General features: G+C 36.7%; 1 protein-coding gene and 1 long non-coding RNA gene across 2 annotated transcripts in view; one reads left to right on the forward strand and one right to left on the reverse strand.

Annotated features, from left to right (window-relative positions):
* Positions 1-26,852, forward strand: part of ITGAV (integrin subunit alpha V) — a 77,319-nt gene that overhangs the window by 20,709 nt on the left and 29,758 nt on the right. The window contains exons 3-10 of the mRNA XM_087882080.1: positions 9,360-9,451; positions 10,601-10,715; positions 12,855-12,916; positions 15,345-15,390; positions 22,837-22,962; positions 23,867-23,911; positions 26,364-26,407; positions 26,510-26,566. Coding sequence (XP_087738206.1) covers positions 9,360-9,451; positions 10,601-10,715; positions 12,855-12,916; positions 15,345-15,390; positions 22,837-22,962; positions 23,867-23,911; positions 26,364-26,407; positions 26,510-26,566 — 587 coding nt within the window. The remainder of the gene's footprint in view (positions 1-9,359; positions 9,452-10,600; positions 10,716-12,854; positions 12,917-15,344; positions 15,391-22,836; positions 22,963-23,866; positions 23,912-26,363; positions 26,408-26,509; positions 26,567-26,852) is intronic.
* LOC117672439 (uncharacterized) lies at positions 8,400-14,580 on the reverse strand. Its single transcript, XR_009621533.2, has 3 exons — positions 13,962-14,580; positions 9,789-10,952; positions 8,400-9,431 (listed from the first exon to the last, which is right to left on the reverse strand). It is a non-coding gene; the product is annotated as an uncharacterized LOC117672439 (long non-coding RNA).

Below are 26,852 nucleotides of genomic sequence, written 5' to 3' on the forward strand. Positions count from 1 at the left end.
CATGAAAATGTAATAATCCCCCCCCACCAAAAAAAAAAAAAAAAAAGATTGGTTAAGTTCACATGTTGCCCTAAACTACAGTATAACATAATTGGTTGGTTTGGGGATTATATGTCACATGAACCATGGTCAGTTTAAGGAAATTGCAGGGCCCAGTGCTGTACCATGTTTCAAGGACTATCTGATATACATAGTCCTAGATTAACACTACAAGATATACTCATGCTATGATAGCAGTACCAACAGCAATAGCACTTAGATTTATATAGTGTTTCATAGTGCTTTACAATCCTCTCTAAGCAGTTTACAGAGTCAACATATTGCCCCCAACAATCAGGCTCCTCATTTTACCGACCTCGGAAGGATGGAAGGCTGAGTCAACCTTGAGCCCGTTAGGATCGAACTCCTGTCAGTGAGCAGAGTTAGCCTGCAATACTGCATTCTAACCACTATGCTACCAAGGTATTATATATTGTATATATATATAATAGAATACTTATATTAGCTAAAATGTACCTAGAGAAGGAATCAAAATCTAAATATGGATTACTTTTTATTTTTTAAAACAAATGAAATTATTTTTTTTTAAAGAGAGACAGACATTCCTTTGGCAGAAAGAGAGAGTGAGAGAAACTACTATTGTTTTAAATACTATTTTCTTTCCTTTCTATCCTCCACACTTCTACAAAACAGCTGTAACTGTTCCTGTATCTCAGTCATGCAGTCCATGCTGCCTGCGTAGTCCTCACTGCAGCCTAAGGCTGGGGGTGATGACCAGATGTCCGGAATTATGTCAGATGAAATCTGAAGCGTTTATGCTTTTCCACCGCCAACATCAGTGCCTTGCTCTTCCTTTCTTGCCCGCTTGTTTTTGTGCATTCAGGCAGTGCAGGGAAAGAGTCAGAAGCATCTCCAGGAACAGTAAATGACACAGGCACAGGAAATTGATGGCAGCAATAGACAAACCACAAGGTAAAAGATACAAAGGGACTGATGAGACAGCCTGTTTTTAGAAGGCCCCACATTTTTGGGGCCCAATAAAGATTCATCCCTGTAATCCCCTTAAATTAATTGTAACATGAACCCAATTTTTGTAATTTGTACAATTGTTTATTTTCCCGTTTATTTCTTAGAACCCTGTTTATTTCTTAGAATCATAGTGTCAGAAGAGCTGTTTAAACTATAGTGCAAAACTCCTTAGTGCTGTGCCCAGTTCCCCTAAAACTATAGCTAAGCACACTAAGGTTGAGTGTATTGTTTGAATCCTGTCATTAAGTGGACAGAAGTTGAGTAGATGCCCATGTAATATAAATCCTCCCCTTTTCTTGAATACCTATATTCAGAACAAACAACTCTACTGCTCAAATGCCCATTTAACTTGTGCGTAATAAGCTTTTAAAAGAAGGGTTTCCTTTATGGAGCAACACAGCTCAGTTCTCACTGAACTGTTGAGAGCACTGTTGATCACAGTGACACAATGCTGACAATAGACAGCTTTGTCGGAGAGATGACACCATCAGGCAAGCAGGCAGGTTTAGATATTTCTGTGACCCATTTAGTGGGCATCATTTAGTTGCCCATTTAGTGGGCAAATTTTAAAGGGGCACCAACTTTTCAACTTTCTCCATCTCAGGAATTGTGCTGATGCTTTTAAGAAGTCATTCAGAAAATGTATGCCAGAGGTCTGGGGAAGGGGAAATTGGTGAAGAGTTGCTTCCCTCTTCCCCCATCATGAAGTAGATTAAGTTGACAGAAATGTGGTTGAACTAATGCAGAGTGGGTGTTTTGGTTTGGTTTAGTACTGTTTTGAGAGCAGAGGGAAAAGGTAGCCACAGGAACTATTTTTTATAGTTCATCATAAAAATGTTTTCCTACCAACATGATCTTCACATCACGTTCTTGTGGGAATAATCAGCAAATTAAAATAGAAAATATAATGACTCAGCAAAGACATTTATAACATAAAAACCGCAAAAGGCTTAAATCTTTTTCTTTAAATATGACTGTGTCTGACATGTTATTGTTTTTAAACTTTTTTTCTAATTTTTGTATGCTGCCCAGGGTCAGTTCTTGTGAGATGGGAAGCCATATAAATTTGAGATAGATAGATAGATAGATAGATAGATAGATAGATAGATAGATAGATAGATAGATTACACTGATTTAGACAATTTTGCTAAACTATGATTAGGAACAGCTGATTCAGCTGAAAATCTTCCTCTATTGAGCTATCTATTTCTGGCCTTCCCCAAAGCTCCCACTGAAATAGACAAACTTTTCCAGATTGTATATTCGCTCTAGAGAAGAGAAGGCTTAAACTGTTCAGAATTCTCACTTATGCTCTCCTCAGCTTGAAAGTTGATACTACTCAAAGCAGAATAGTGTATAAATCTTCGAAATCCTTGAGGGATCAGAATTTAACTAATAGAAAGAGGACAGAATGGCAAAATTCAAAAACAGCTTAGCCCCCACCCTCACCTTTTAAATTAAAAGAAGAACTGAGGCAATCAGAAAAGTTTCAATTCAACCTGAATTAAATTTTTGTTAATTTGTTCATTTAAACACACACACACACACACACACACACACTTGTATATCCTCCTCATTCAAGAAGGGGTTCCTAAAAATTCTTAACGCTCTGACATTTTCAAATGATAAATTAACTTCTGTCAATCTCTCCTCCTTCAATTATTACTGAAGTGTTGGGCAAAAAATGATTGTACCACATTTAAAAATCACTTTTTAATTTTAACTATCCAACCTAACAATGGTGGAACCTTGCATGTTTATAAAATAAAACCTATTCATTGGAAATAAATAAAATCATACAATTTTAAACCATTGTTTTTAACAGAAAGATGAACTTGCTTCATTATGTATAATCCCTGAAGTCTGAGTTTTCCTTTTGACGCAGCTGCTCAAAAATCCAGCCAGCGTGGGTGCACATCCAGTTAGCAATGCAGCTTGCCATTGTAAGCCATGAGTAAGCCATGAGACTTGCAAGGGCAAAATTGGAGCCCTGTCAGACTATGCTTGGAACTTTTGTCTCTGCTTTGCTTAGACAAGCTAACAGCCGGCTTGTCCAGGCAGAGTAGGAACAAGTTCTGAGAACCATCCTGGTGTTTATGGGCAAACCCCTCAAATTTACAACCCTTTCATGTTTGCTGATGCCTCCTAAGATGTCACAATCTGTCTGAGAACTCTTCATGCAATCATATGCACTAGTTCAATAGTGCTGCCTGGTATGTTCTGTTAATATTCCATTAAAAAGAAAAAAAGCTTTAAAAATAGTTAGGGTTAAGATCAGAGTTGCTTGACATTTGAGTAGCAATTTATCTCTTTACCTATCTCTTTCCTATTCTTCATTTGGTCTTTTTTTGTAGGCCTTTTTTGTGGGTCTTTCGGGCATTCAGTAAGCCTTTGTGGGTACTAATTTCAATGCATCTTCTTCACCATCCTTCAAATATTTTCCAATTCTCTTTTTTCTTCTTCAGTTGTCTGATGTATTTGCAATATTCCACACCTAACTATTTTCCTTGGTAAGTAGAGTCTATCAACAAAGCTGCATGGATGAAAGGCATGATTCATTGTCATTAATTTTGTGGTCTTCTTATCCATGGCTTTTAGTTCTGCTTGAGTCCAGCCCACTATTCCAGCTGTGATTTAATGACAGGATTTCCCCAGATGTTACTTGCTCAGGAAAGGAAAGACCATGTCTCCTGAGTTTGGGCTTTTAAGATCTTCTTCATTCTCATGATGTCTTCACTTCTAAACTACTTCTTTACGTGTGTTTGATGTTGTCAGCTTGAAGGATGCCCGGGTATTTTTAGTTACAGTCTTCATCCAAACTTTTGTTATTTCTATAGGGTATTTTGATTCCTTCAGTTTTCACTATTTTTCCCCTGTTGATAATAAGAATGCCACATTTGTGTAATCCATTGCATCATCTTGCATGTATATACAGACAGTGTTGTGTATTAAGTTTATTACAGATGGAGTTTTTCCATACAGCTTCAGAATATCCATGTAAAGGATATTAAACTTTGGCTGACTTAAATATTTCTGAGTTGCAACTCCCAGAGTCCCTTGGAAACATAACTGATGGTGAGGAAGACTGGGTATTTTAATTCAGCAGCAATATTGGGTATATAGTACAACCCTTGCCCTAAAACATATTTTTTGCATTCCGGAATAGGGATGGCAGGGGAAGTGCATTTTCAAAGTTTTATCAGAAAATTAACTAATTTTGAAAAGTTCTTCCCGAAGCTGTAAAATTTAAATATTACTATAAAAGATGGTTTCCCTCATCTTTAGTTTATCGTAAGGTTCAGCTGTGGCTCTGAAGAATTGCTAGCTTTCTGTATTGAGATTTATGCAGTTTTGTATTGAGATTTATGTAGTGAAATGTTACTGTATTTGGAGATAAATGAAAGTCAATTTTTGAAGTTCTGTTTTAAATACAGGTAGTCCTTGACCTTCAACCACAATTGAGCACAAAGGTTTTGTTGCTAAGTGAAACATTTGTTAAGTGAATTTTGCCCCATTTTACGACTTTTCATGCCGAAGTTGTTAAGTGAATCACTGGAATTGTTACGTTAATAACACTGTTGTTAAACGAATCTGGCTTCCCCATTGTCTTTGCCTGTCAGAAGGTCCCAAAAGGGGATCGCATGACCCCAGGACACTGCAGCCGTCATAAATATGAATCAGTTGCAAGGCGTTTAAACTTTGTTCATAGAATGAAAATAGTCATAAGTCACTTTTTAAAGTGTTGTTGTAACTTTGAGCCGTCACTAAACGAACAATTGTAAGTCGAGGACTACCTGTTTTTACATTTACGGGGAAATGAGCCTTAAAAACATGGAATCTCAAAGATTAACTGATGTGGCAATGACAGCATATTAATTTATAACTGTCTGCAACTAGTTGTGGATTTCTGCTAACATGAGAACACACTAAGTTAGAGTGACTTTCTGAAATCCCTCTGATCAAGTTGCCAAAATTCTGTGTATGAAACTTCCTGTTGTGAAAGTCTTAAAATGCAGCAGGCTTAGGATGTGTATTTATGTTTGGCGTTCAAACTCAGACCATTACGATAAGCCATAATAAGAATGCAATTGTTTTTCTTACCAGAACTTTTTCACAATTGACAATGCAAAAAATTAAGTGGTAGAATTTCAACTGTCCTATACTACATGAGTATAAACTATTTATAAGATTTTAAATCAGCTGTTATTTGTTTTGGCTGCTGTCAGAAACAACCATTTCTTTGGGATTTCCCCAACAGGAAGCAATAATACGCCTAAAGAGGCAGAGATTTCCTTACAAGGTGGATAGCATACAAAGAAGTTTAGATTCATTGCCAGCAGTCTACCAAATTAACAGAGGAGCTGCTGACTCATAGAAGGGAGGACTTTTAATCATTACCGTCTACGCTTAATGTGAGCATTGTTTAGCTGTGCTGGTATAATCTTTGGAGGTCATCTGAGTTGCTTTTCAAAGGAAGTTAGTAGATAGATAATATAAAACTTGGGGATATTTCAGTGAACTCATTGGATCGTAGAAATGAGTGAGCAAAGCTTGAATCATGCACTATTAACAAATTGACCATTTTTAGTAAAGTTAAAGTTTGGGTGGTAATGTCTCTGAGCAATCTTGAATGACCTTGACTATTTTAATCAGTTTCCTGAAAGGTAACTTAGACAGAAGCATTGGTGATTGCCCGAGTAGATTATTTACTTCAGGAGACAGATTATGATTTTTTTTTAGTTCTTTTGGGCTTTTCCCTAGTTTGGAATACCATCTACTATGATCTCCTTGTGACTTGTTTCTGATTGGATGATTATGAAATGCCTCAAGGTTCCATCTTGGGTTTTCTTGCTTTTTAGCACCAACAGGAATCCATAGAAGACGCTCTTTGCAAATGTGGCTGAAATGCCATCAGCATGAAGATATTACATAGTTTGATGTATACTTTTCATTATCTACCGTAATCACAGAGAGGGAATGGAACTGCTTAGTAGATTCTTGAAGCAGTTTGGAAATGGATGAGTGGACACAAATTGAAGATTAATCCTTACCACATAGAAATATGGGTTGAACACATGCCTTAATCAGCAGTGTGATAGTGGGAAATATGAGTGTCTTTCACTAGCATAGTTAAAGAATAAACCAGTTTATGTAGAGGAAGCAGTCACTAGCTCAGTTATATAAATTCTGGTTATATCAAAACCAGGTATTCAAAATGTATTGTGTTGACAGGACATCGGTTTTACTAGCTGTCAGATTGTTTCCAGTAATTTAAAGTGGCCTTCTTACTCTTTAGAACTCTGAAAAATATAAAGAATTTCTCTATACAAGTAGATTTCTCTAGTGCCTAAGTTTTGCTTCCTCACTTGCTATCAGGCTTCATCAGTCTGGTAAACAAAGAGTTTCTCTGGTGTAGACTTCATGCATTAGGGCATCTGTACTAAACTTTATATGGATTTCTTGTTCCAGTCTGCATTTTTGAAGTGTTATAAATATAGAATTATTTGAAGGTTTTTAAAAATAGTGTGGCCTGCGTCAACTTGTACCAATTTCAGGAATGGCTGATAAATTCACTGTCTAAAAGCAAGAAGGATTCAGTTTAAGAAGACTTGATTATTCTAAGACAGTTGCTGAATTACTCCAAGTCACTGTTTAGCCCTCCTATGTCTAGAGTAGACAATTTTCTGATCTAGCTTTCTGCTTATCCTATGTTTACTATTACTCCCAAACATAAGTCAATTTGGACCAGGAACCTTTTCACATTTTTGACCTTGCTAACATTTGTCGTATAAACTCCATTTCCACCTTTCTTTCCTCCTGTCTGCATCGTTTGAATGATTATGTCATTCATGCAGCATCACTGTGGCTTGCACTGAGCACTTATGCTGAAGAAATTAGTTTGATAGGTACTTCCTACTTATCGGGGAAATGGCTTTTAATGTGCATGAGCCACCTTAAAGAACACTTGTCTACAATTATTTACAGATGATATTCAGTGGGCACTAGTGCACATAACAGGATCTACCTGATGATGTCAGTAATTGGCCAGATCTATAAAGACAAAGGTAATCTGATACTATCCTGCTCCTAAATAGTTTATAGCTTTATATGTCATAACCAAAACTTTGAACTGGGCTCAGTAGCTAATTGGCAACAAGAACTGTCTCCAGGGTTACCAGCACATGAAGAACTGTAGTTAGGAAAGACTGTGTGTCATGTTATACCATCTGAAAGTTGCAGTAGGAGCTCCTAATCACACCAGTGATTTGGGTTTCCAAGGGCAATGAGGAATCAAGAACTACACCCAAACTCCTCCATTGCCCCATTTACAATTAAATCACAGTGAAAATATTCTTGGTAGGAAACTCAAGGGCTTGGACAATTGAACTCTCTCCTTGCAGATCTGTTTCTAACAGTTAGCAATCAGGTTGCTACTCTTGCTCTGCTGTCATTTAAACTTAGAAATGAATGTTTCAAGTTCTTAATTGTAGTTATGGCTTTAGGGTCATGATGGAAGTAAAGACCAGTATTTCTTATAAGTTAGTTATGCAGTTCTGTGGTTATCTTTACGATTATTTTTAATTGTATTTTTTGTTTTTGTAGGGTTTTATCACATGGTTTCACTCGCATGTATTGGTTGTTAGTGACACAGAGTTGGTTATTTAAGATGGGTAACCACCTAAATTTTCTAAATCTTTATTTTTAAAAAATTCAAAATAGGTGACACATAGCTCTAAAGTCCTTAATGATCACCTCAATGATTCCATGAGGTTATTAAATAGCACTGAAGGCAGAACATTGCCTTGTGGCACCCCTCAACATACCTTCCAAGGTATGGAAACAAGGCTCAAGATAGAAAGTCACCAGGCAGCAGGGAAATGAATACAATAACAGCAATCCCTTCTACTTCCTAGACACCAGCTTCACAGAATCTCATATCTGGTGATCTGCAGAACAGCACCTCAGAAAGCCACGGCCATCTCCTGAATAACAAAAGCAATTTTCCTACCACTAGGCTGAAGGTGGTGCCATAGGTGAAATCAGAATACAGTAGAATTATGGAGGTTAAGAAAGCATGGGGTAAAGCAGAGAGTATCTTTTCCATGGCATCAGGCTACATAATCTGGACTCAAGGGTCTATTGGATACCATATATAGTATATTAAAAACTGTGTCCAATATTTAGTATGAATACAAGCAATTTTATCCACATATTTGTTGCATATCTTTTTTCTGAGGGGCCCAACATTGTTTTTTTTCTAGGACAAGCGACAATAAACAAGAGCCTTCACAATTTAAGGATTAATATTACATTATAGTTTAGGCCATGTTCTTTTTTACGTGCAATTGATAAAAAGACTGCCAAATTATGACTTCAACATAGATTTTATTATTTTATTCTAGACATTTTAACTAGATACTCTTTGAGTAGCTATAATTGTACTGGTCTTTGACTGTAATAATAAATATTTGAAATAAACAACACCCCTTGCATGACAACTACAGAATTATTCATCTGTGAAATTTATACTTACTTAGTAATCCTCAATGGTTGAGAGTGCACTGAAATGTTTACCTATTCACAGTTAAATACCTTAAATTCTACGTCATACAGCCTCTTATTTTCTAATTAAATATGTGGACCCTCTGTAGTTAGAAGGCCTGATTTTTCTATCCTGGCATTCCTTTATTAATATTTTGCTGTATTGTCTTAAAAACAGTTATGTTTTTATGTACCAGTCCTAACTTTCCTTGTTTGTAATTTAAATATTAGATTTTTTATTTTATTTTTTTTTGCACAATTTTTCTTTCCATGGGGAGGGAGGGAGGGAGGGAGGAAGGGAGAAATTCCATTTCAGTTTCTTGACATAGTGAACATATTACATAGTCATATTCTTTTAAATTTATGAGGAGAATATTTGTACGTCAGTCATTTTCTAATGGACCCTAACCCTTATCAAGTTTCAGAGAAATGTATCTCAGTCTGTGATGAAACAGCATTCAGGCCTTTGCAAGCAAGCAAAGCAGGATGATAATGGCTAATATTGCTTTTGAAGAATATATGCTCTTTGCGCATGAATCATTCTAGATTGGTCTCTTCAGATACAACCTTTACAACCTCACATTATCTCAGTTGCAGGATCTTTCAGTGGCATCAGTTCACAAGCTCAGCTTTGAAGTTATAAACTTGTCAAGTGATGAAAAAACTAGTGATATTTGTGTGTACTTCTGTTATCACTTCGGAGAGATTGATATTCATTAAAAAGTTAGGATGTTGTCACATTCCAAGGTCATGTTCACAGAATTCCGTCTAAATATTTTGTCTTCTAGGCAACAGAGAATTTGCTGTAGATGATCTTTTGGAATTCAAATCACATCAATGGTTTGGGGCGTCTGTGAGATCTAAAGAAAATAAAATTTTGGTAAGTCTTCATTTTAAGGCTTGTCACATACCACTACCATGACTGCATAACATGATAGACATAAAATACAAGCAATAAAAACATTTTTGGAACATGAATATATGTTTTAAAGGCTAAAACATATGATAAAATAAAAACGGATCTAGCAACAAAAAAACCCACAGCCCATTACATAAAAAAGAATAACAAGAAAATTAACCCGGTGTCTAATCTAAAAGTACTGCAATCATAACATGCTTTAAGGGACTAAATAAATATTCAGTTGCTCTACCAAAATGAATCACTTTACAATATCCAAATATAAATTCTGAAAAGGATATGAAAAGTTCTTCCTTACAGGTCACTTCTTTGATTGGAGCATAGATGGCTTTAGCATCCAGTAGATAAATATAGCTTTGTCAATTAATCAGGGCCAAAATCAATTAGAGTTATAAATGTAAAAGCAGCATTTTAAATTGGGTCCAGGGAAGGATTGACAGTCAGTGGAGATAGAAAAACTCTGGCATTAGTTCACTGAAACTGTAGCAATCATATTTAGGACTTTGAAAACAGAAAATGAAATTTCTAAATCAGTGTTTCTCAATTCAGCAGTTTTAAGAATTGTGGACTTTTAACTCCCAGAATTTTCCAGTCAGTGTGCATAAAGGGTTGGCTTGGTTTGTATTGAAATCTTAGTTCTGTCAACTGTAACTCTTATGTGGGCTCAAGAGCAAGTGATACGTCATGGAGAGTCTCTCAGCTTCATTACACATCAGCATAAAATTGATATACAAACTCTTCCCCCTGAATTTTCTTGGCCCATTCTAACGCATGAAGCCACTGAATTGTAAAATACAGCACATCAACTCCTCCCACTTCACAGATTAGCAATATCAGCAAACTCATAGTAGGGCTCATTGCAAATTTAATGTACTTTTTTTGGGGGGGGGGGAATTTTCAGCCCAGTTGTTTTGAAAGGCACATAATGTGTCTTATTTGAAAAGTGCATCCAGTAGGTAAACAGTATTCAGTTGAATAGACTTATCATCAGTGCATTGGTGTTTTTCTTTGTTTTCCATAGCTGTTTGTTGCTCATAACCATTCTGTTCCCTTGATTTTTCTCATGGCCATTGCCCTTTTTAAAGAGCTTTCTAAATACTTCATCTGTAGGCATGTGCTCCTTTATATCACTGGAGAACTGAACAGAAAGCGCAGAGGGAACCTGTGGGAACTTGTTATCTTCATGATGGGTCTAAAGCTGTTGAATATGCCCCTTGCAGGTCAAGTATGTACAGAATGTCTTGTTACAATTACAGCGCAAATTCTGTTTTCTATGTATTGTCATATTTCATGCATTGTTGGGAAGAATGTTAATCACCCGTATTTCACATATTGTTCCTTCATCTCTCTACAGTCATTTGGGTGGATCCTTAACAGAAAACAATTGAAAGAGGGCAAATCTATCTTTTTAGTGCTTTCTCTTGACTTGGATTTCATAGAAAAACACTATGAAGATTTGAATCTGAAAATGAATGGAAGAGGATAATCTTGAGTATGATGACTTGGATTTGCTTGTTCTGCTTCCCCCTCTCCCCTCCCCCCACCACATCCTCTATGATTTCACAAGCCTGTATCTAACCATGATGATACCAGAATAATAAAAACACAGATTGTGACATCATAATGGCACTGAAGATGACACTTAATTTCGTTGTACGAGGTGCAATGACAATAAAGTAAAATAAAGTAAAAAGTAATGGGAGCTTTATCCTTTCATACATGCTCCTGAATTGATCCCTTTTCCCAACTGAGCGGGAGTAAATTAATCTGTTAGGAAATTTGGGGAAAATTATGCAGCAAATCCAAATTATGTATGAACTGGAGCATGTGTGACCCATTCCAACTAGGATTCAAAAGAATTCAGGGAACCATTTTGGAGTTGGCTGAACATCTCTTCCAGCCAACCATCTAGTTAAAGTGCAATATGAAAAGAAAGGCCAAGATCAGAAGAACATACAAATGAAAAGATTGTTAGCATTTCTTTTCTGAAGCTCTGTAGTCAGAGGATTAACCATGTCATAAAAAGCTTCTTGGATTCTCTCCTAGCCTTCAAGGGATCTGCAGAGGAATGCCTTTTCCTGTTTTAATGCAAACTGCATTTCATTGCTATGTCTGGCCATAACTGCGTTGTAAATATAGAAGAGCAACATGTCATTCTAGAGCATGCTTAACTTTCACATTTATATTTTGAAACAGGCAATATTTTAAGCCAATATTGTTTGTAATAACTCAGAACAAACCCTTCTCTCATTAGTTCAGTATGTCAGTAGATCATACCTGCACAATGTAAGATTGGCAAAGCCCTATGAAGTCCTGTCAACTGATGTCAGAAGAATAGTGGTTAACAATTTTGCTTTCAGTGCCTGAGTTCAACCTTGGAAATGTGGCTATCAAGCAGGGAAAAATACAAGGTTGGCTGTGCTTCTCCTAGCAGGTTGCCAACTGTGTAGTTTTGTCCAAGCTTCAGGAAGTGCAAGGTTACTTGTCACTGAAATGCATTCTCAAAAGCAGCTAGTGAGGTGATCACCTTGTAACTGGCATGCATCACCTAAAATAAAAACAAGGACAAATAGGCTGAAAAACAGCTTCTATCCCAGGGCAATAACCATACTGAATTCTTCGGTATAGTGCAATATCGGGTTTTCAATTTCATATAGAAATGTAAAGGACATAGAATGTAAAGGATGTACATTTGTGTTTTTATTTTTATAGTTATAATGTACATTGAAGATGGCATTTAATTTTGTTATGCCATGTGCAATGACAATAAAATAAACTAAAACTAAACTAAAAATGTAAGTGAGGAATTGCAGGACCGAAGACTGCCTCTCATCACCTTTTCCCCCCTAAGAAGTACTTGGGGATTAAAAAATAGGGAGGAGGTAAGAATGAAGGAGTTATGGGCTACTCACAGTGATGTGGGGAAATGGAATGGAAAAACAAAGATGTTTCTAAGAAGGTAGAGTAAGAAGACCTTAGCAACTTTTAAATATGAAGCTATCTCCAGAATAGCCACAGCCTCCAAGGATATTTCCTATAAGAACTGAGTTTTCCTATAATAAATTACAGCATAGTGTTATTTTGAAAGAAATGAGATTAGAATTAGCACCATCCCTCTGTTCGTCTCCTCTTCTGAAGATTTTGAGACTCCATATGGGATTCAGTTTGCAGAACAACTATTACTTTTTCCATATTTTCCCCCTTCAAGCTGTCCTTCCCAGATGTAAGAACTTTTTTGCCTTATCCTTGCCCTCAAACCAGCTCTCATAGATTCCTCAGTTTGCACACTACCTTTCTTTATGTTGCGTAGAAATTTTGTATTACACAACTTTACAATCATTTCTATTGTTTTTTATTGCCATAGGAAGCACTGATGCTGAAGGACAGGGCTTTTGTCAAGGTGGATTCAGCATTGATTTTACCCAGGTATGGAAGTTATTTCTGCATATTTCCTTCTATCTCAGAACTCCACAGTAGAGGGCAACGTATCTGTAAAACCCAACTCTGGGCAGGGAAAACAACCAAAGTAACTTTACAAGCAGCATCTTATTGTTTCATTCCTGTAGCCTTTTTGTACCTGTATTAATATAACATGCATGTGTAGAAGGTGGGGCTTTAATGGCACAGCCATGCCCCCATCTGGCCTTTTTTGATGAAATTGTCCTAGCTGAAATTATTTACTTTATCCAAAATTGCATGGGAGGAAATCTACAAAGAAAATAAATGGCTAAAAAAAAGAAAGAAATATGTTAATCCTTTACCGGATCTTGTTCCTTTACACTTAGATGAGAACTTGGTTTAAAAAATTCTCTTTGATTTCATATTTTAAGCCCCCTTCAAGTGTTTTAATTCTGAACTTTTAATTTAAAATGCTGGAATACATAGAGATATGTACATGCATATACATATACACGGAGGCAATGTACATATATCCCTCTATGTACACACATTTGTCATTATATAGTAACAGAAAACGTGTCCATCATAGACAGAAGCAGTGAGCAACAGAGTAGGATGTCATTTCTGTAATCTCAGCTTGCCTTATCCAAGGCAAAGGACTGCACTTGATACGTAGCACAGAAAATTTATTTCCTCCCTTGTAGTAAATGCATTAATTGAGGGATTGGGACTGTTAAGTGAACAATTGACTTGGATGAGATGTATTTCCTACAAATTTAGAATTTTATGAATGAGCCTTAATATTACCTTGGCTCAAATTCACTTCTTGTTTCTTCCTTTCTTCCTTCCTTCCTTCCTTCCTTCCTTCCTTCCTTCCTTCCTTCCTTCCTTCCTTCCTTTCTTTCTTTCTTTCTTTCTTTCTTTTTTTATATAAACATTTCATCTTCCATTCAACAGTGTGTTGTCTGGGTACATATATCTCTGTGCAATAACCATCAAAATTTACAACAGTATTCATTACATTGATAATAATTCTCTGATCTTAAAGTAGGATATTTATGTAGTTACTTACCAAGCACATCTAAATTGTATTAAAATAACCAAAATATCCTTACAATTCCCAAGGCCTGTCACAACTTTTGAGCACCCCTAATGTTTGGAAATTGAACATTGAAAAATTTGACAGGCCCTATACGCAAGGCTTGTTCAAGTCATTACTTATTTATCACAGCATCCAAATAAAAATGCAATGTTCAAACCAGAAATTAAATTTAGTAAAAATGTGGCCTGATAAAATAAACCAGTATCAGAAACCAATGCTATCTTGATTTCTTTCTTTAAACTTTTAGCATCCTCAAGGATAGGCATCCATAGAGGCTGGCTGCTTTTATCAAAACAATGAAAGCAATGTTACCATGAGCTCTATTCCTTTCAAATGTGTGTGTGTGTAACATCATGACACATGTACGAAAGGAGCCGTCTTTGCATCCTAACACTGTTTTTTCTCTTTGAAATAATAGAAAATACTTGTAGCTCGGGTTTTAGATTTTGGCAGTGGTTTGCTCTCCAAGCTTCAATTTAGTTTCTGAACGTTTCGCTACCAGACTAGGTAACATCATCAGCAGGTTTTTCTTGTCCTAGTCTCCTTAGTATATAAATGTCTTATGTGCCAGTTTGGTCAGTTGGTCGTGTGATTGGTTGTTCTTTTGGAGTGATATTTAAATTCTGAGCAGCTGATTGGTTCTCTTGTTGATTGGTCTTTTGAATGGTCCGTTTTTCTCTCTCTGCCTGCTTTCATCATTCTACATGCCACAGCTGCCACTAGTTGGTGTAGCTGATGCTTCCAATCTTTTCCAGCTCCTAATATTTCCTGGAAGAAGATAGAAAAGAGAGGACACTCACTTCTGGGCTTCAGTTAACTCATGCTCACACCCCTAAATTATTTATTAGCTTTGCAGCTAATGCATACTATTAGTGTCTTAACCATTCTATATGGTGGGTGAGAATTATTATCTTTTTTTTTCAATAAGAAGATTGAGAGGGAAAAATACATTTGCCTAGCAGTGTCTATTCAATCAATGGGTAGCAATGAGATTTAAATGAGATGAGTTATGCAACATTTCCTAGAGATTTATTTTAGCAATCACAGAACAATACAGAAATGTGAAACAGGGAAGCTGAAATACCACAAAATATGAATGCACTTACCAATATGGTGGGAAATAATAAACAAAAATACTAGTATTAGACTGGCCAGGATTCTCTGTGAGGGGAATTATATGAAGTTCGAGACGTGTCTGAAAAAGCAAAAAATAAAAAATAAAAAATCATAGATCAGACACAGTGGAGCAATCTTCAGTCACTGAATGTTGTATCGGGTCCAGCTCAGTCTGAGTGTTTATTTTTAGATATTACAATAAAGAAACCTCTTTTTCTCTCTGTCTTTCCTGTCTAGAAAGACAGAGTTCTACTTGGAGGACCTGGGAGCTTTTATTGGCAAGGTAAAACAAAGGATTTGATGAATAAAATGACAGTTACTTAATTTGTTTACTCTTGGCCTGATGTAAAATAAAAATGATTATTATTTTTTTTTATTCCACAGATATTGTGAGTTAGAAGTAGCTGAAATAGACATGTTATGTGGGAATGCTTAGTCTTTTTCCTATTGATCTTTCTTAGCTGTTTTTCTCCTATGAGGTGCCTGATCCTCATAAGGTTATAAGCAGCTGTAGGAAGGGGAAATGCATTAACTTTACTGGATTCCCTGTTGTAAATGTCAGATGTAAATGCCTTATTCTCTAATGTGTAAATAATGTATATATGGAACATCAGGGGTTAACTTATTCTTTGGACTTTAATGTATTCATAATTTACCACTCCCATTCCTGGCTCCACCCCTTGTATATATAAGGAGCCACCCTCACCATTCTCTTTGCTTCTATCTTGAATATTCAGCGAATATAGAATGCCTACTATGATTAAAGAGAAATATATTTAAATCTCTAACTCCTATTATCTTTATTGAGTCTGATCCTAAAAATATTGCAACAAGCTGGTAGCAGAGGATGGTTAATTGACTCAATAAATAATTAAAGATGTCCAAGAAAGATAGGCCTAACACCAGGGCCTACAGCAAAGAAATAGAAACTGATCAAGAGATGATCAACGAATCCACTAATGCGATTTCGAGAGAATCCGAAGAATACACCACTGAAGAAGAAGAACTGATGAGTAAAAATAACGACCAGGAAGAAATCGAAATAGAAAATAACGAACTCAGGTCAGAGATATTAAAGATACTAAAAAGCCAAAAGAATGATGAAAGTCTCATCGCGGACCTCCAGGAGATGCTGAGGAACAGCGGAGCAGCGAGAGAGAAAAACGTCATTAAAGAAAAACCCAAAGATCAAAAAACTGTAAGTGAAATGACTACTGAGAAAAAAGTTGTAAAAAAGAAAAGATGTGATCCCGCGCGAAATTTTGAATGGCAGCCATCTTGGTTTCAACGAACTTCAAAAGAGAGTGAAGCAGAGCCAATCAAAACGCTCAGTTCAAAATTTCTAGCGCGAAAAACACTATCAGACGAAGAAAGTGAAAAAGAAGTCTCAAACTCTTCAGATGATCCAAAATCAGAAAGTGAAGACGATTTAACAAAATCTCAAGTAAAGTCAGCAATGAAAACGCTTTTTGCTGCTTTTGGGCCAAGATTGAAAATTACCAAGACATCTACGAAGAAGCAAGAAATCAAACCGACAACTCAAGACCTGCACGCTCCCATCCTGACTTCGAAAGCGACAACACCCGAGCCCAGAGAGCCATGCCGATTCCGCCCTACACCGCAGACAGGATCGAGTGCCAACGCACACAAAAGAAAGAAAAGAACCGTCGCCACCACCAGAACCCCAAAAACCGAGCCAGAGACCGACTCATCTGAGGAGGAGCGGATCGAGAGAGCTGAAAGGGAGAGAACCTTCCACGACGACGCCAAAGAAGAAATGAGCAACGCGCATGTGCAAAACTACGTAGACAGCCCCGAAAGACTTGAACTGGCCAGAGAACCGCGCAGACTCGTTGCAAGCATCCCAATGCCGTTCTGTAATTTCCTGCACTTGAGAGATCACAGACTGCCTCAGGTTGTAAGTAATGGACAAAATAATGTGGGTAACTTACCCAGTGACTTCCCAAAACTTAGAGTTGATGGCATTAATTTACAAGAGTGGTATCAACAGCTTCAGGTTATTTTTATGAGAGAAAATTTACTATTCTTTATAACTAGCCCTCCAAGAAGACCTTGGACTTTAAAAATAGATTGTTTACATCATAGAGCATTTTTCATAATAATATCTAGCGTGTCTCCTGCAATGTATCATAGCATCAAACCAAACCTAACTGTATCAGAAATAATTCAATGCATGTTTAATCTATTTCACAGCGATAGCGTAGCTACAACCACAAGAATGTCTAAGGATTTCTTTTCCTCTAGAGTAAAACCAGGGGTTTCTATAAGTGAGCATTTGATAAATCTAAACAAAATAAGAGCTGAGCTGCAATTGAGGGGGGAAGTGATTTCAGATCAAACAATGAAAAGTGTTATTATCAATTCACTTGATCCATCATGGGATAGCTTTATGTCACACTTAGATACCATTAATTTGGGATATTTATCCATAGAAAGTCTATCTAACAAATTGATAGCAGAAGACAATTCAAGAAAAAATCGATCCAGTAACCAAACAGAACACAAATCTTTTAGGAAAGTAGTCTTTCAAGATAAATATAATGAGGCCTTTAGATGCCACAATTGTGGATCCAGGGAACACAGTAGAAGAGACTGCCCCAAAGTCTCGAGGGAGAGACATAGGCCAGAATATAGGAGCAAATACAATTACAGACAATCTTCCACAGATAGACACAAATATAGAAGTCCACCAAATTACAAAGAAGGTAGAGGGGGTAGAGAAAATTCAAAAGAGAGAAAATCTGGGTCACTAAATGGGCTAAATAAACAAGACAGCACCAGAACACAGCAGGATGAGAACAACAATTGGCTTATTGATTCTGGTGCAACAAATCACACCACTAACAACAAAAGTATATTATCCTCATTTATAGAAGATAAGTTTGTGATAAAGGTAGCTAATCAAGAAAAGGTTCAAGTATTAGGCAGAGGAAATGTGACCTTGCCTGGTCTAGGGAAAATAGAGGGGGTATTGTTAATCCCAGAAATACCTCACAACATACTAAGTGCTATAAAACTAAGCAGAGAATCTGACATCAATATAGTTTTCTCAAAGGGGAAAGCAACTATAGAAAAGAACAAAACAAATGTAGGCACTGTGATGATAAAAGGAGGTCTACCCTATCTGATAACTAAAGAAAGATGGTTACATAACATTGATTCAAATATGGAAGACTGTATTGAAGCAGATGATGAAAATGTCAGTAACAGTGACAATGATGAGTGTAGAATAACTCATGATCACAAAAATACACACAATGAGAAGAAACCAAAAATAGGTAAACCAATTCATGATGAGTGTGCTCACATCTTACATAGGAAGTTAGGACATGCAAGCTTTCCTGTAGTACAAAAAATGACTGAACACGCAGAAGGTGTCAAAATAAAAAATTGTGAAAATTATTTGGAATGCTCAGTATGTAAATCCACCAAACTAAAAACCAGTCCCAGACCAAAAAAATCTAACAGATCAACTAACAATATTTTTGATTTAGTACATATGGACTTAGTTGGTCCATTAAGTCCATCAATTACCTATAGAAAACGTTACTTCCTAACAATAGTGGATGACTACAGTCGCTATGGTTTTGTTTACACATTAAAGCACAAGGATGAAACCTTTCAGAAATTTAAGGAATTCTACAAACGCATAGAAACACAACATAATATCAGAATAAAACAAATTATGACAGATAGGGGATGTGAATTCATGTCTAAAGAATTCTCCCAATGGTTAAAGGATAGAGGAATGCTACATTTCACGTCCAATCCATTTTCTGCATTTCAAAATGGAATTGCAGAGAGAAAAAATTCCACACTACAAACCATGATTAGATGCACATTAGAGGATGCTGGTTTAGGCAAACAATTTTGGTCAGAGGCCTTACATTATTCAAATTACACTCAAAATAGAACCTGGTCCAGTATTGTGAATAAGACACCATATGAGGTGATGTACAATAGAAAACCCAAATTATCACACATGCACATATTTGGAGTCACTGCAGACGTACACATACCTAAACAATTGAGGAGAAAGGGAGAAAACGTATCCAGGAGATTAAGATTCATGGGATACGAAACTGGAACCAAAGGGTACAGATTTATTGATAATAATAACAAATTTATAGTATCCAGAACAGCTGTGTTCCATGAGCAGGCCAATTGGTCAAAATTGCACCTTAATGAAATATTTCCTAATAAATGCAAAGATACGATATCTTGCGAGGAAGGAACAACAGAAAATCAAAATATTAACAAAAGTAAGAACAAAACCAAAACTTGGACAAATAGTCAGCATAAAATAAAGACAGACACATTAACAAAAAAGGAAGCTAGATATTTGCATGACAACCATAGCAAGCCTGAAAGAACTATTAGAAACAATAGAAACCAAATACCAAATAAATACAAAGATTACATAATGCATATGGATGGAGAACAAATAACACCTAATACATATGAGGAAGTATTGAAACTTCCCCGTGAAGAAAGAGAAAAATGGGAACTAGCTATGGAAAAAGAGATGGAAAGTTTACAAGGATTAAATGTGTTCACACCTGCGATCGCACCTAAGGATAAAACAATTATAGGTACCAGGTGGATTTATAAAATTAAGAACTTAGAAGGAGGCAATACCTTATATAAGGCTAGACTAGTTGCACAAGGTTATGCACAAAAATATCCAGAAGACTACACTGACACATATTCACCCACAGTGAGAACAGAGAGTGTCAAAACAGCTCTTGTAGTAGCATCTGCACTCAATCTAGACGTATTTCAATATGACATACAGACTGCGTACTTACACGCAAAATTAGATAAGGAAATATATGTAAGAGCACCACACAGTCAATACACTAATAAGAACGAAATTTGGTTATTAAGTAAGAGTCTGTACGGATTAAAGCAATCTGGCAAAAGATGGTACGATTGCTTGGTAAAAGTACTTAAGACCATGGATTTCAACGCCACCACTGCTGATAACTGTTTCTTTGTAAAAAAGAGTAATGATCATATTGAATTTGTATTAATTTATGTGGATGATATTTTATATATTGGAAAGCATAAAGAGAGCAGGGAAATCTTTGTAAATAAGTTAAACGAACACTTCTCGTTGAAATCTCTAGGTAAAGTGAATAAATACCTTGGTGTACAAATTAACAAAACAAAAAGGGGATTCAAACTTACACAGAAAGATAAAATCATTGAACTCCTAAACAAATGTAACTTAAATAATGCCAAAACCTGTGACACCCCTATGCAAACTGATTTTCTTAGAAACACTGATGAATCTTCCCCTGAGTTTAAAGACAACACATTTTACAGATCAGTTATAGGTTCACTCCTTTACATATCTAATTGGACTAGGCCAGATATTGCATTACCTCTCAATTTATTGTCAAGATATGTTAGCAAACCAACCTTGTATCATTGGGAAGCTGTCAAAAGAATTCTAAGATATCTGAAAAGTACATTAGATTTTTGTTTAATATTGGAACCCAATAATGACAAAGAACCAAAAATTACTTGTTATGCTGATGCAGATTGGGCTGGTGATACATCATGCAGAAAGAGTACCTCTGGTTATGTTTTTCTATTGAATGATTGTCCAGTTTACTGGTATACTGGTAAACAAGAACTGGTAGCCACTTCTACCACAGAAGCGGAATATGTTTGCTTGTCCAAGGCTGCAAATAACCTGGTATGGTTCAATGATTTGATCACTGATGTTTGGAAGAAACCTACTTTACCATTTATTATGCATGAAGACAATAAAGCGGCTATTGAAATATCCAGATCCGATGCAATTGGACAAAGGTCCAGACATATTGATATAAAGTTTAAGCACGTGAGACAACTGTCTCAAGACGGATTCATCAAAGCAATACATTGTGATACTTCTGAACAATTAGCTGACATATTAACAAAGCCCTTACCTTCTAAACAACACAAATATTTGACTTCTAAATTATATGTATTATATTGTCCTGAATCTGAATGTAATTGGTGTTGTATAACGAACCGGCATTTAGAGGGGGATTTGTCAGATGTAAATGCCTTATTCTCTAATGTGTAAATAATGTATATATGGAACATCAGGGGTTAACTTATTCTTTGGACTTTAATGTATTCATAATTTACCACTCCCATTCCTGGCTCCACCCCTTGTATATATAAGGAGCCACCCTCACCATTCTCTTTGCTTCTATCTTGAATATTCAGCGAATATAGAATGCCTACTATGATTAAAGAGAAATATATTTAAATCTCTAACTCCTATTATCTTTATTGAGTCTGATCCTAAAAATATTGCAACAGTAAAGCAGAAATATCTTTTTAGGGCACCTGAATATTACAGAAATCCCAATATAAAATAACATTTCCTGGTGACAGGCAGAGGCCTAAGCATAGAATATGTAAACAGGGATTATATTGTTTACACATTCCTGAAATAGCTCGATTTTTAAATAGTAATGACCATTTACATTTAATGAAATTACATATTTATATATGTAATTTAATCAAATTATATAAATTATATTTATATATGTAATTTAATCAACTTACACTATCTGGGCTACCAGACTTCAGAAGGCAGCAAATTTTTTACTTCCGTTAAATTGTCATCTGATTTTTTTGCAATCCAGAGATTTTTTTTTTTTTTTTTGCCATAGTTAACTATTAAACTAAAAATTGCTCTGCTCAAAATTTGAAAAGGACTTTTCTCAGCAGGAGAAGTTGTAGAGATTCAATTATGCACATCTGCATGTTAGGCTTTAATGCCTCATGCTTCTGGTAAATTAGGATCCCAGATACAAAAACAGAAATGAATATACTTTGGCTTTATAATGCTGCAAGATTGCTGTTTTTCTACCACAGAATACTGTTGTGGAGATTAATCTGAGTGGGGTTTTCCAGCTAATTGCTATCAATTGTGGGTTTAGCCAGACACTCCAGCCTAGGAATTAGGTGTAAGTACATTTGTTGAATTTTGAAGCACTCAGCAACGTGCTTAGATAATGGATACAGGTCACTCTGTTAAATCTATAGTATACTTCTATGAACTATAGAAAACCTTCTGCTAAGGAGTGTTAAATTTAAACTTACTGACAAAGAAATAGAGGGAGACAAGTTGTCTCCCTTTATTTCTTTGTTGGTAAATTTAAATTTAACACAAAAATAGTTTGTTGCAGAAGAAACTGCCTGCGAAGGTTCCTGGATTGGGGCTGAAAGGCGGAAGCGGAAGCAGTATGCTCCATCCCATATTTAGATACACCAGGTTGCCCTGATAGACCTGTCTCACTGGAAAAAAACACTTCTGCTAAGGATTTATAGATCATATCTTAATTGTGAGTATGTCACATAGGATCATGCTACCTTTATCCCTTTTATCAGGCCAAAGATATGCTTGGTTTAATTCTTTACCCCTCTTTATTGCAATGAACCAAAAAAAATGTTATTTTATTTCTGGACTTAGTTTGGCTTTCCTATTCACAGTTACCTAATAATAGCAATAGCACTTAGATTTATATACCACTTCTCTGGGCTTTACAGTCCTCTCTAAGTGGATTACAAAGTCAACAATTGCCCCCAACAATAAGACTAGTTTCCAAGATGGCATTATAGAATTGCATTTTATGACGAAACAACAAATACCTGCTCAGAACTGTATTATTTCAAAGTATTCCCTTTCGCTTTTCTCCAGGCCAGCTAATCTCTGATCAAGTGGCTGAGATTGTGTCAAAATACAGCCCTAAAGTCTACACAACCAAATACGATCACCAGTTAGCAACACGGTCAGCTAGTGCTACTTTCGACGACAGTTATTTGGGTGGGTACTTGACTCTGAAACAGGAAATGTTGTAAATTTGTATTAAAATCAGTCTTGGCGTTCTTCGTCCTAATACTCACTGGGATGAAGCTTCCCAATGAGATCAGTGAAAATATGTTTGTTTTTGATGTTTCCGAAAGAAGAACTGTCCTATATACAGCCAAATTAAAATATATATATATGACTGGCACATATTTACTGGAGAGTTTTCAGTTTCCCTCTTCAAGTAATTATTTTTAAAAATGCAGTCAATACTTAAGCTGTATTGGATAGTGAATTCTAATTCTGCAGTTGTGTACAGGTAGTCCTCGACTTAGAACAGTTCATTTAGTGACCGTTCCAAGTTACAATGGCACTGAAAAAAATGACTTACGACCATTTTTCACAGTTATGACCTTTGCAGTTTCCCTATGGTCATGTGATCAAAATTCAGACACTTGGCAGCTGACTCATATTTATGACGGTTGCTGTGTCCCGTGGTCATGTGGTCCCCTTTTGTGTCCTTCTGATAAACAAAGTCAATGATGAAGCCAGATTCACTTAACAACTGTGTTACTAACTTAACAACTGCAGTGATTCATTTAACAACTGAGACAAGGAAGGTTGTAAAATGGGGCAAATGTCTCTTTACAAATGTCTCACTGAACAACAGAAATTTCAGGCTCAGTTATGGTTGTAAGTCGAGGATTACCTATGTTCAGTTTTTTCTCAATTTTGAAAGAGAAATAGCACCCCCTATTAGTCAACAGTGAGAATGATTTCAGCAGCTCCATGAACAGGTTTATTTTAAAATAGATGTCTAAAAATGTTTTTGGGTGCATCTCAAAATAGAGTATCTCCATGAATTATTGAATCATTAATATTAATTCTTGAGTTTTCATTTTCTCATTTTCATGCTTGACAGGTTATTCAGTTGCTGTAGGGGATTTCAATGGTGATGGCATAGAAGGTATGTCTTGTTCATATTTGCATAAACTGTCCAGAAACTAATGAATTTTGAATACAGGGGGAAAAAATTGAAGAAGTGTTAGAAAATAAATAATCCAGATAACCTGTTGAAATCTGTATTAACTTTTGCATGTCTGCGTCTATTTATTTCAGCTACTGTACTTTTCCTTGGGGCTGTGAAAAATAAAGATCAGAGAAAATTCTTTCTGCTTTCATTGCAGATGTAGTAAGAGGAAAATAGAAGATTGTTGTTGACTGTTAGTGTCATTTCAGTATATTCTGCCTCTAAGAAGTATCCTCAGTGATGACAAAATGCAACCTCACAATGTAATCCCTTTCTCTGTGTTTTCATTACAACCCCATGCAAGTACCTGAGGAACAGAATTTGTGTTGCAATGAAAACACGTTTTATCATTCCCCTCCCTCCTTTCCCCATGGATGCACATAATCTTGATGCACATAATTTTAAGAGCCGTGGTTGTGCAGTGGTTAGAATGTAGTATTGCAGGTTAACTCTGCTGGCTGCATGAAATTTGATTCTAATTGGGTGTTCTGCCCCAGCTCCAGATTCCCAAGGATTGTGACACACACCAACGGTCCTTATCAAAGTTATAACGTATCAAGAATAAACAAAGTCCGGCAAAGGTTGGCAACCAGCCCAGAAAACAAGATACGATAAGACACTCACTCTCCAAAATGCTCTGTAATAATTACACGTTGTTTCCAGCAAGAAATTACCAATAGCGTGCGACTTAAATAGGCTAAGGGAGTGGCCAATTATCCTCAAACCTTACTCTCAAGGAGACCTCCTCCTCCTGAGTAGCCACTCCTGCCTTTTGGCAGCCCTGCGTGCTCGAGCATTGAGAAGAGGCGCCTCCACTTTGCTCTCTCCACTTGAAGGAGCCTCTGGAGGTTCTGAAGGCCCTGGCTGAGTCTCTGCCTCTGGCACCACATCCTCTTCAGCCTCCTTGCTGTCCAACGCGAGCACCAGCTGCGCAGGCTGCCGGCGGGACCCCACACCAGCCTCCTCATCGTCGGGATCAGCCACGATCCGCGCAGGCCACTGGCGGGCCACAACACTGGGTCAAAGATTGACTCAGTCTTCCATCCTTCCGAGGTCGGTAAAATAAGGATCCAGATTGTTGAGGGTAATATGCTGACTCTGTAAACCACTCAGAGAGTGCGGTAAAGCACTGTGAAACGGTATATAAGTCTAAATGCTATTCTATTGCTATTAAGGAAGCACAATTGGTACTTACCTTTGAAAGCTTCCCTGGAGCCCTGCAGGAGAATGATGCCAAAATAAGATAATTTCCCCCATGATGTAATAGCAATAGCACTTAGACTTATATACCTCTTTATAGTGCTTTACAGCTCTCTTTAAGCGGTTTACAGAGTCAGCCCATTGCCCCCAACAATCTGGGTCCTCATTTTACCAACCTCAGAAGGATGGAAGGCTGACTTAACCTTGAGCTCTTCAGAATCGAATTCCTGGAGTGAGCAGTGAGTTAGCCTGCAGTACTACATTCTAACCACTGCGGCACCACAGCTCTACAATTCTACAGTTCAACTTTGAGTAAAATGGAATTGAGTCACTCCAAAAAGGCAGTTGTATCTCTGAGTGAATTGGAGTGAATCAGACCTGTGGAAATATGCATCCGATCCTCCCATCTGTTCCTCCATCCGTGGAATGGGTATCATGGGTGAAGTGGACTCACAGTCTTTCCCCCGCTCTTTATACCTCTCTAAAAGGCTTCAAACTCCTCTTGCAGACTGGGAACTTTCCGGAAGAAAAAAAGACTAGATACCAGGAGTGAAAAAGTAATAGTGTACCTATCTATGCCACTGGCTCAAATCCTGTGGAAAAAAAAAATCAAAGGAAAAGGAGACAGCATTTTTAAAAGGAATTTCTGTGTAAGGAGAATTAGTTATACATTTTGTTCCCTCAGTCTTACATGATTCTCCTACTCTTATTACCATTACTTATTGCCAGTATATCATATGTCTTTATTGTTTTGTATATCTGTGCCAAACTATAAGTACTTAAGGAATCTGTTTGTTCTAGTTAAAATAGTTCTGTTATACTGTAGCAAATGGATAGAGAGCCAGTTTGGTGTAGTAGTTAAAATACCAGCCTAATAACCAGGACACTGTGAGTTCTAGTCCCATCTTAGGCACAAAGCCAGCTGGGTGGTCTTGGGCCAGTCACTCTCTCTCAGCCCTACAAAGGAGACAAACCACTTCCGAAACCTCTGCCAAGAAAACAGCAAGGATTTGGTCAGGCATTCTCTGAGTATCAGATATGATTGAACAGATGGGAAAAGCTAATGGATAAATTAATAAGATAAGCCTCTGTGAAAATAAGAATAGTATTGTGAACTAGATGGGAAAACTTTCTGAAGGGCATTGATTATACCTGCACAGGTGATGGAAAATTCCTTTTATGTTTTCAGATTTTGTGTCGGGTGTCCCAAGAGCAGCAAAAACTTTGGGCATGGTAAGGAATTTAAATAAGGCAGTATTAAATAATTGATTTATTCTTTTTAGCAGCCCTTCAAATATGCAATGGTACAGAACTTTATTTATATATATTGTGCAGGTATCCATTTACAATGGGGAAACCATGGCATCCATGTATAACTTCACTGGAGAACAGGTATGACTTGGTTTCTGTAAGAAGAAAATATTTTTATATTTATGTTTATCTTTTACCAGGATAGGAATATCGGTGATATAATACACAAATTTAGTGAGGAAAAAATAGGAAAGAAAAATATTTTAGACAGAAAATGTGGTCATAAGCCAGCTGTAATAATCAAATTCAAACATCATGGCTTCTGTGTATTACAATTCTGAGAGAAAGTGCTTTTTTTCTGGTGCTTTTGGCTAAGCTGATGGAAGATGCCTTCCCAATTCAATGTTCCCTCTGATTCCAGCAAGTG

This window comes from Pantherophis guttatus, chromosome 1 (genome assembly GCF_059756535.1).
Source record: "Pantherophis guttatus breed Tessera chromosome 1, ASM5975653v1, whole genome shotgun sequence".
Classification (NCBI taxonomy): Eukaryota; Metazoa; Chordata; class Lepidosauria; order Squamata; family Colubridae; genus Pantherophis; species Pantherophis guttatus.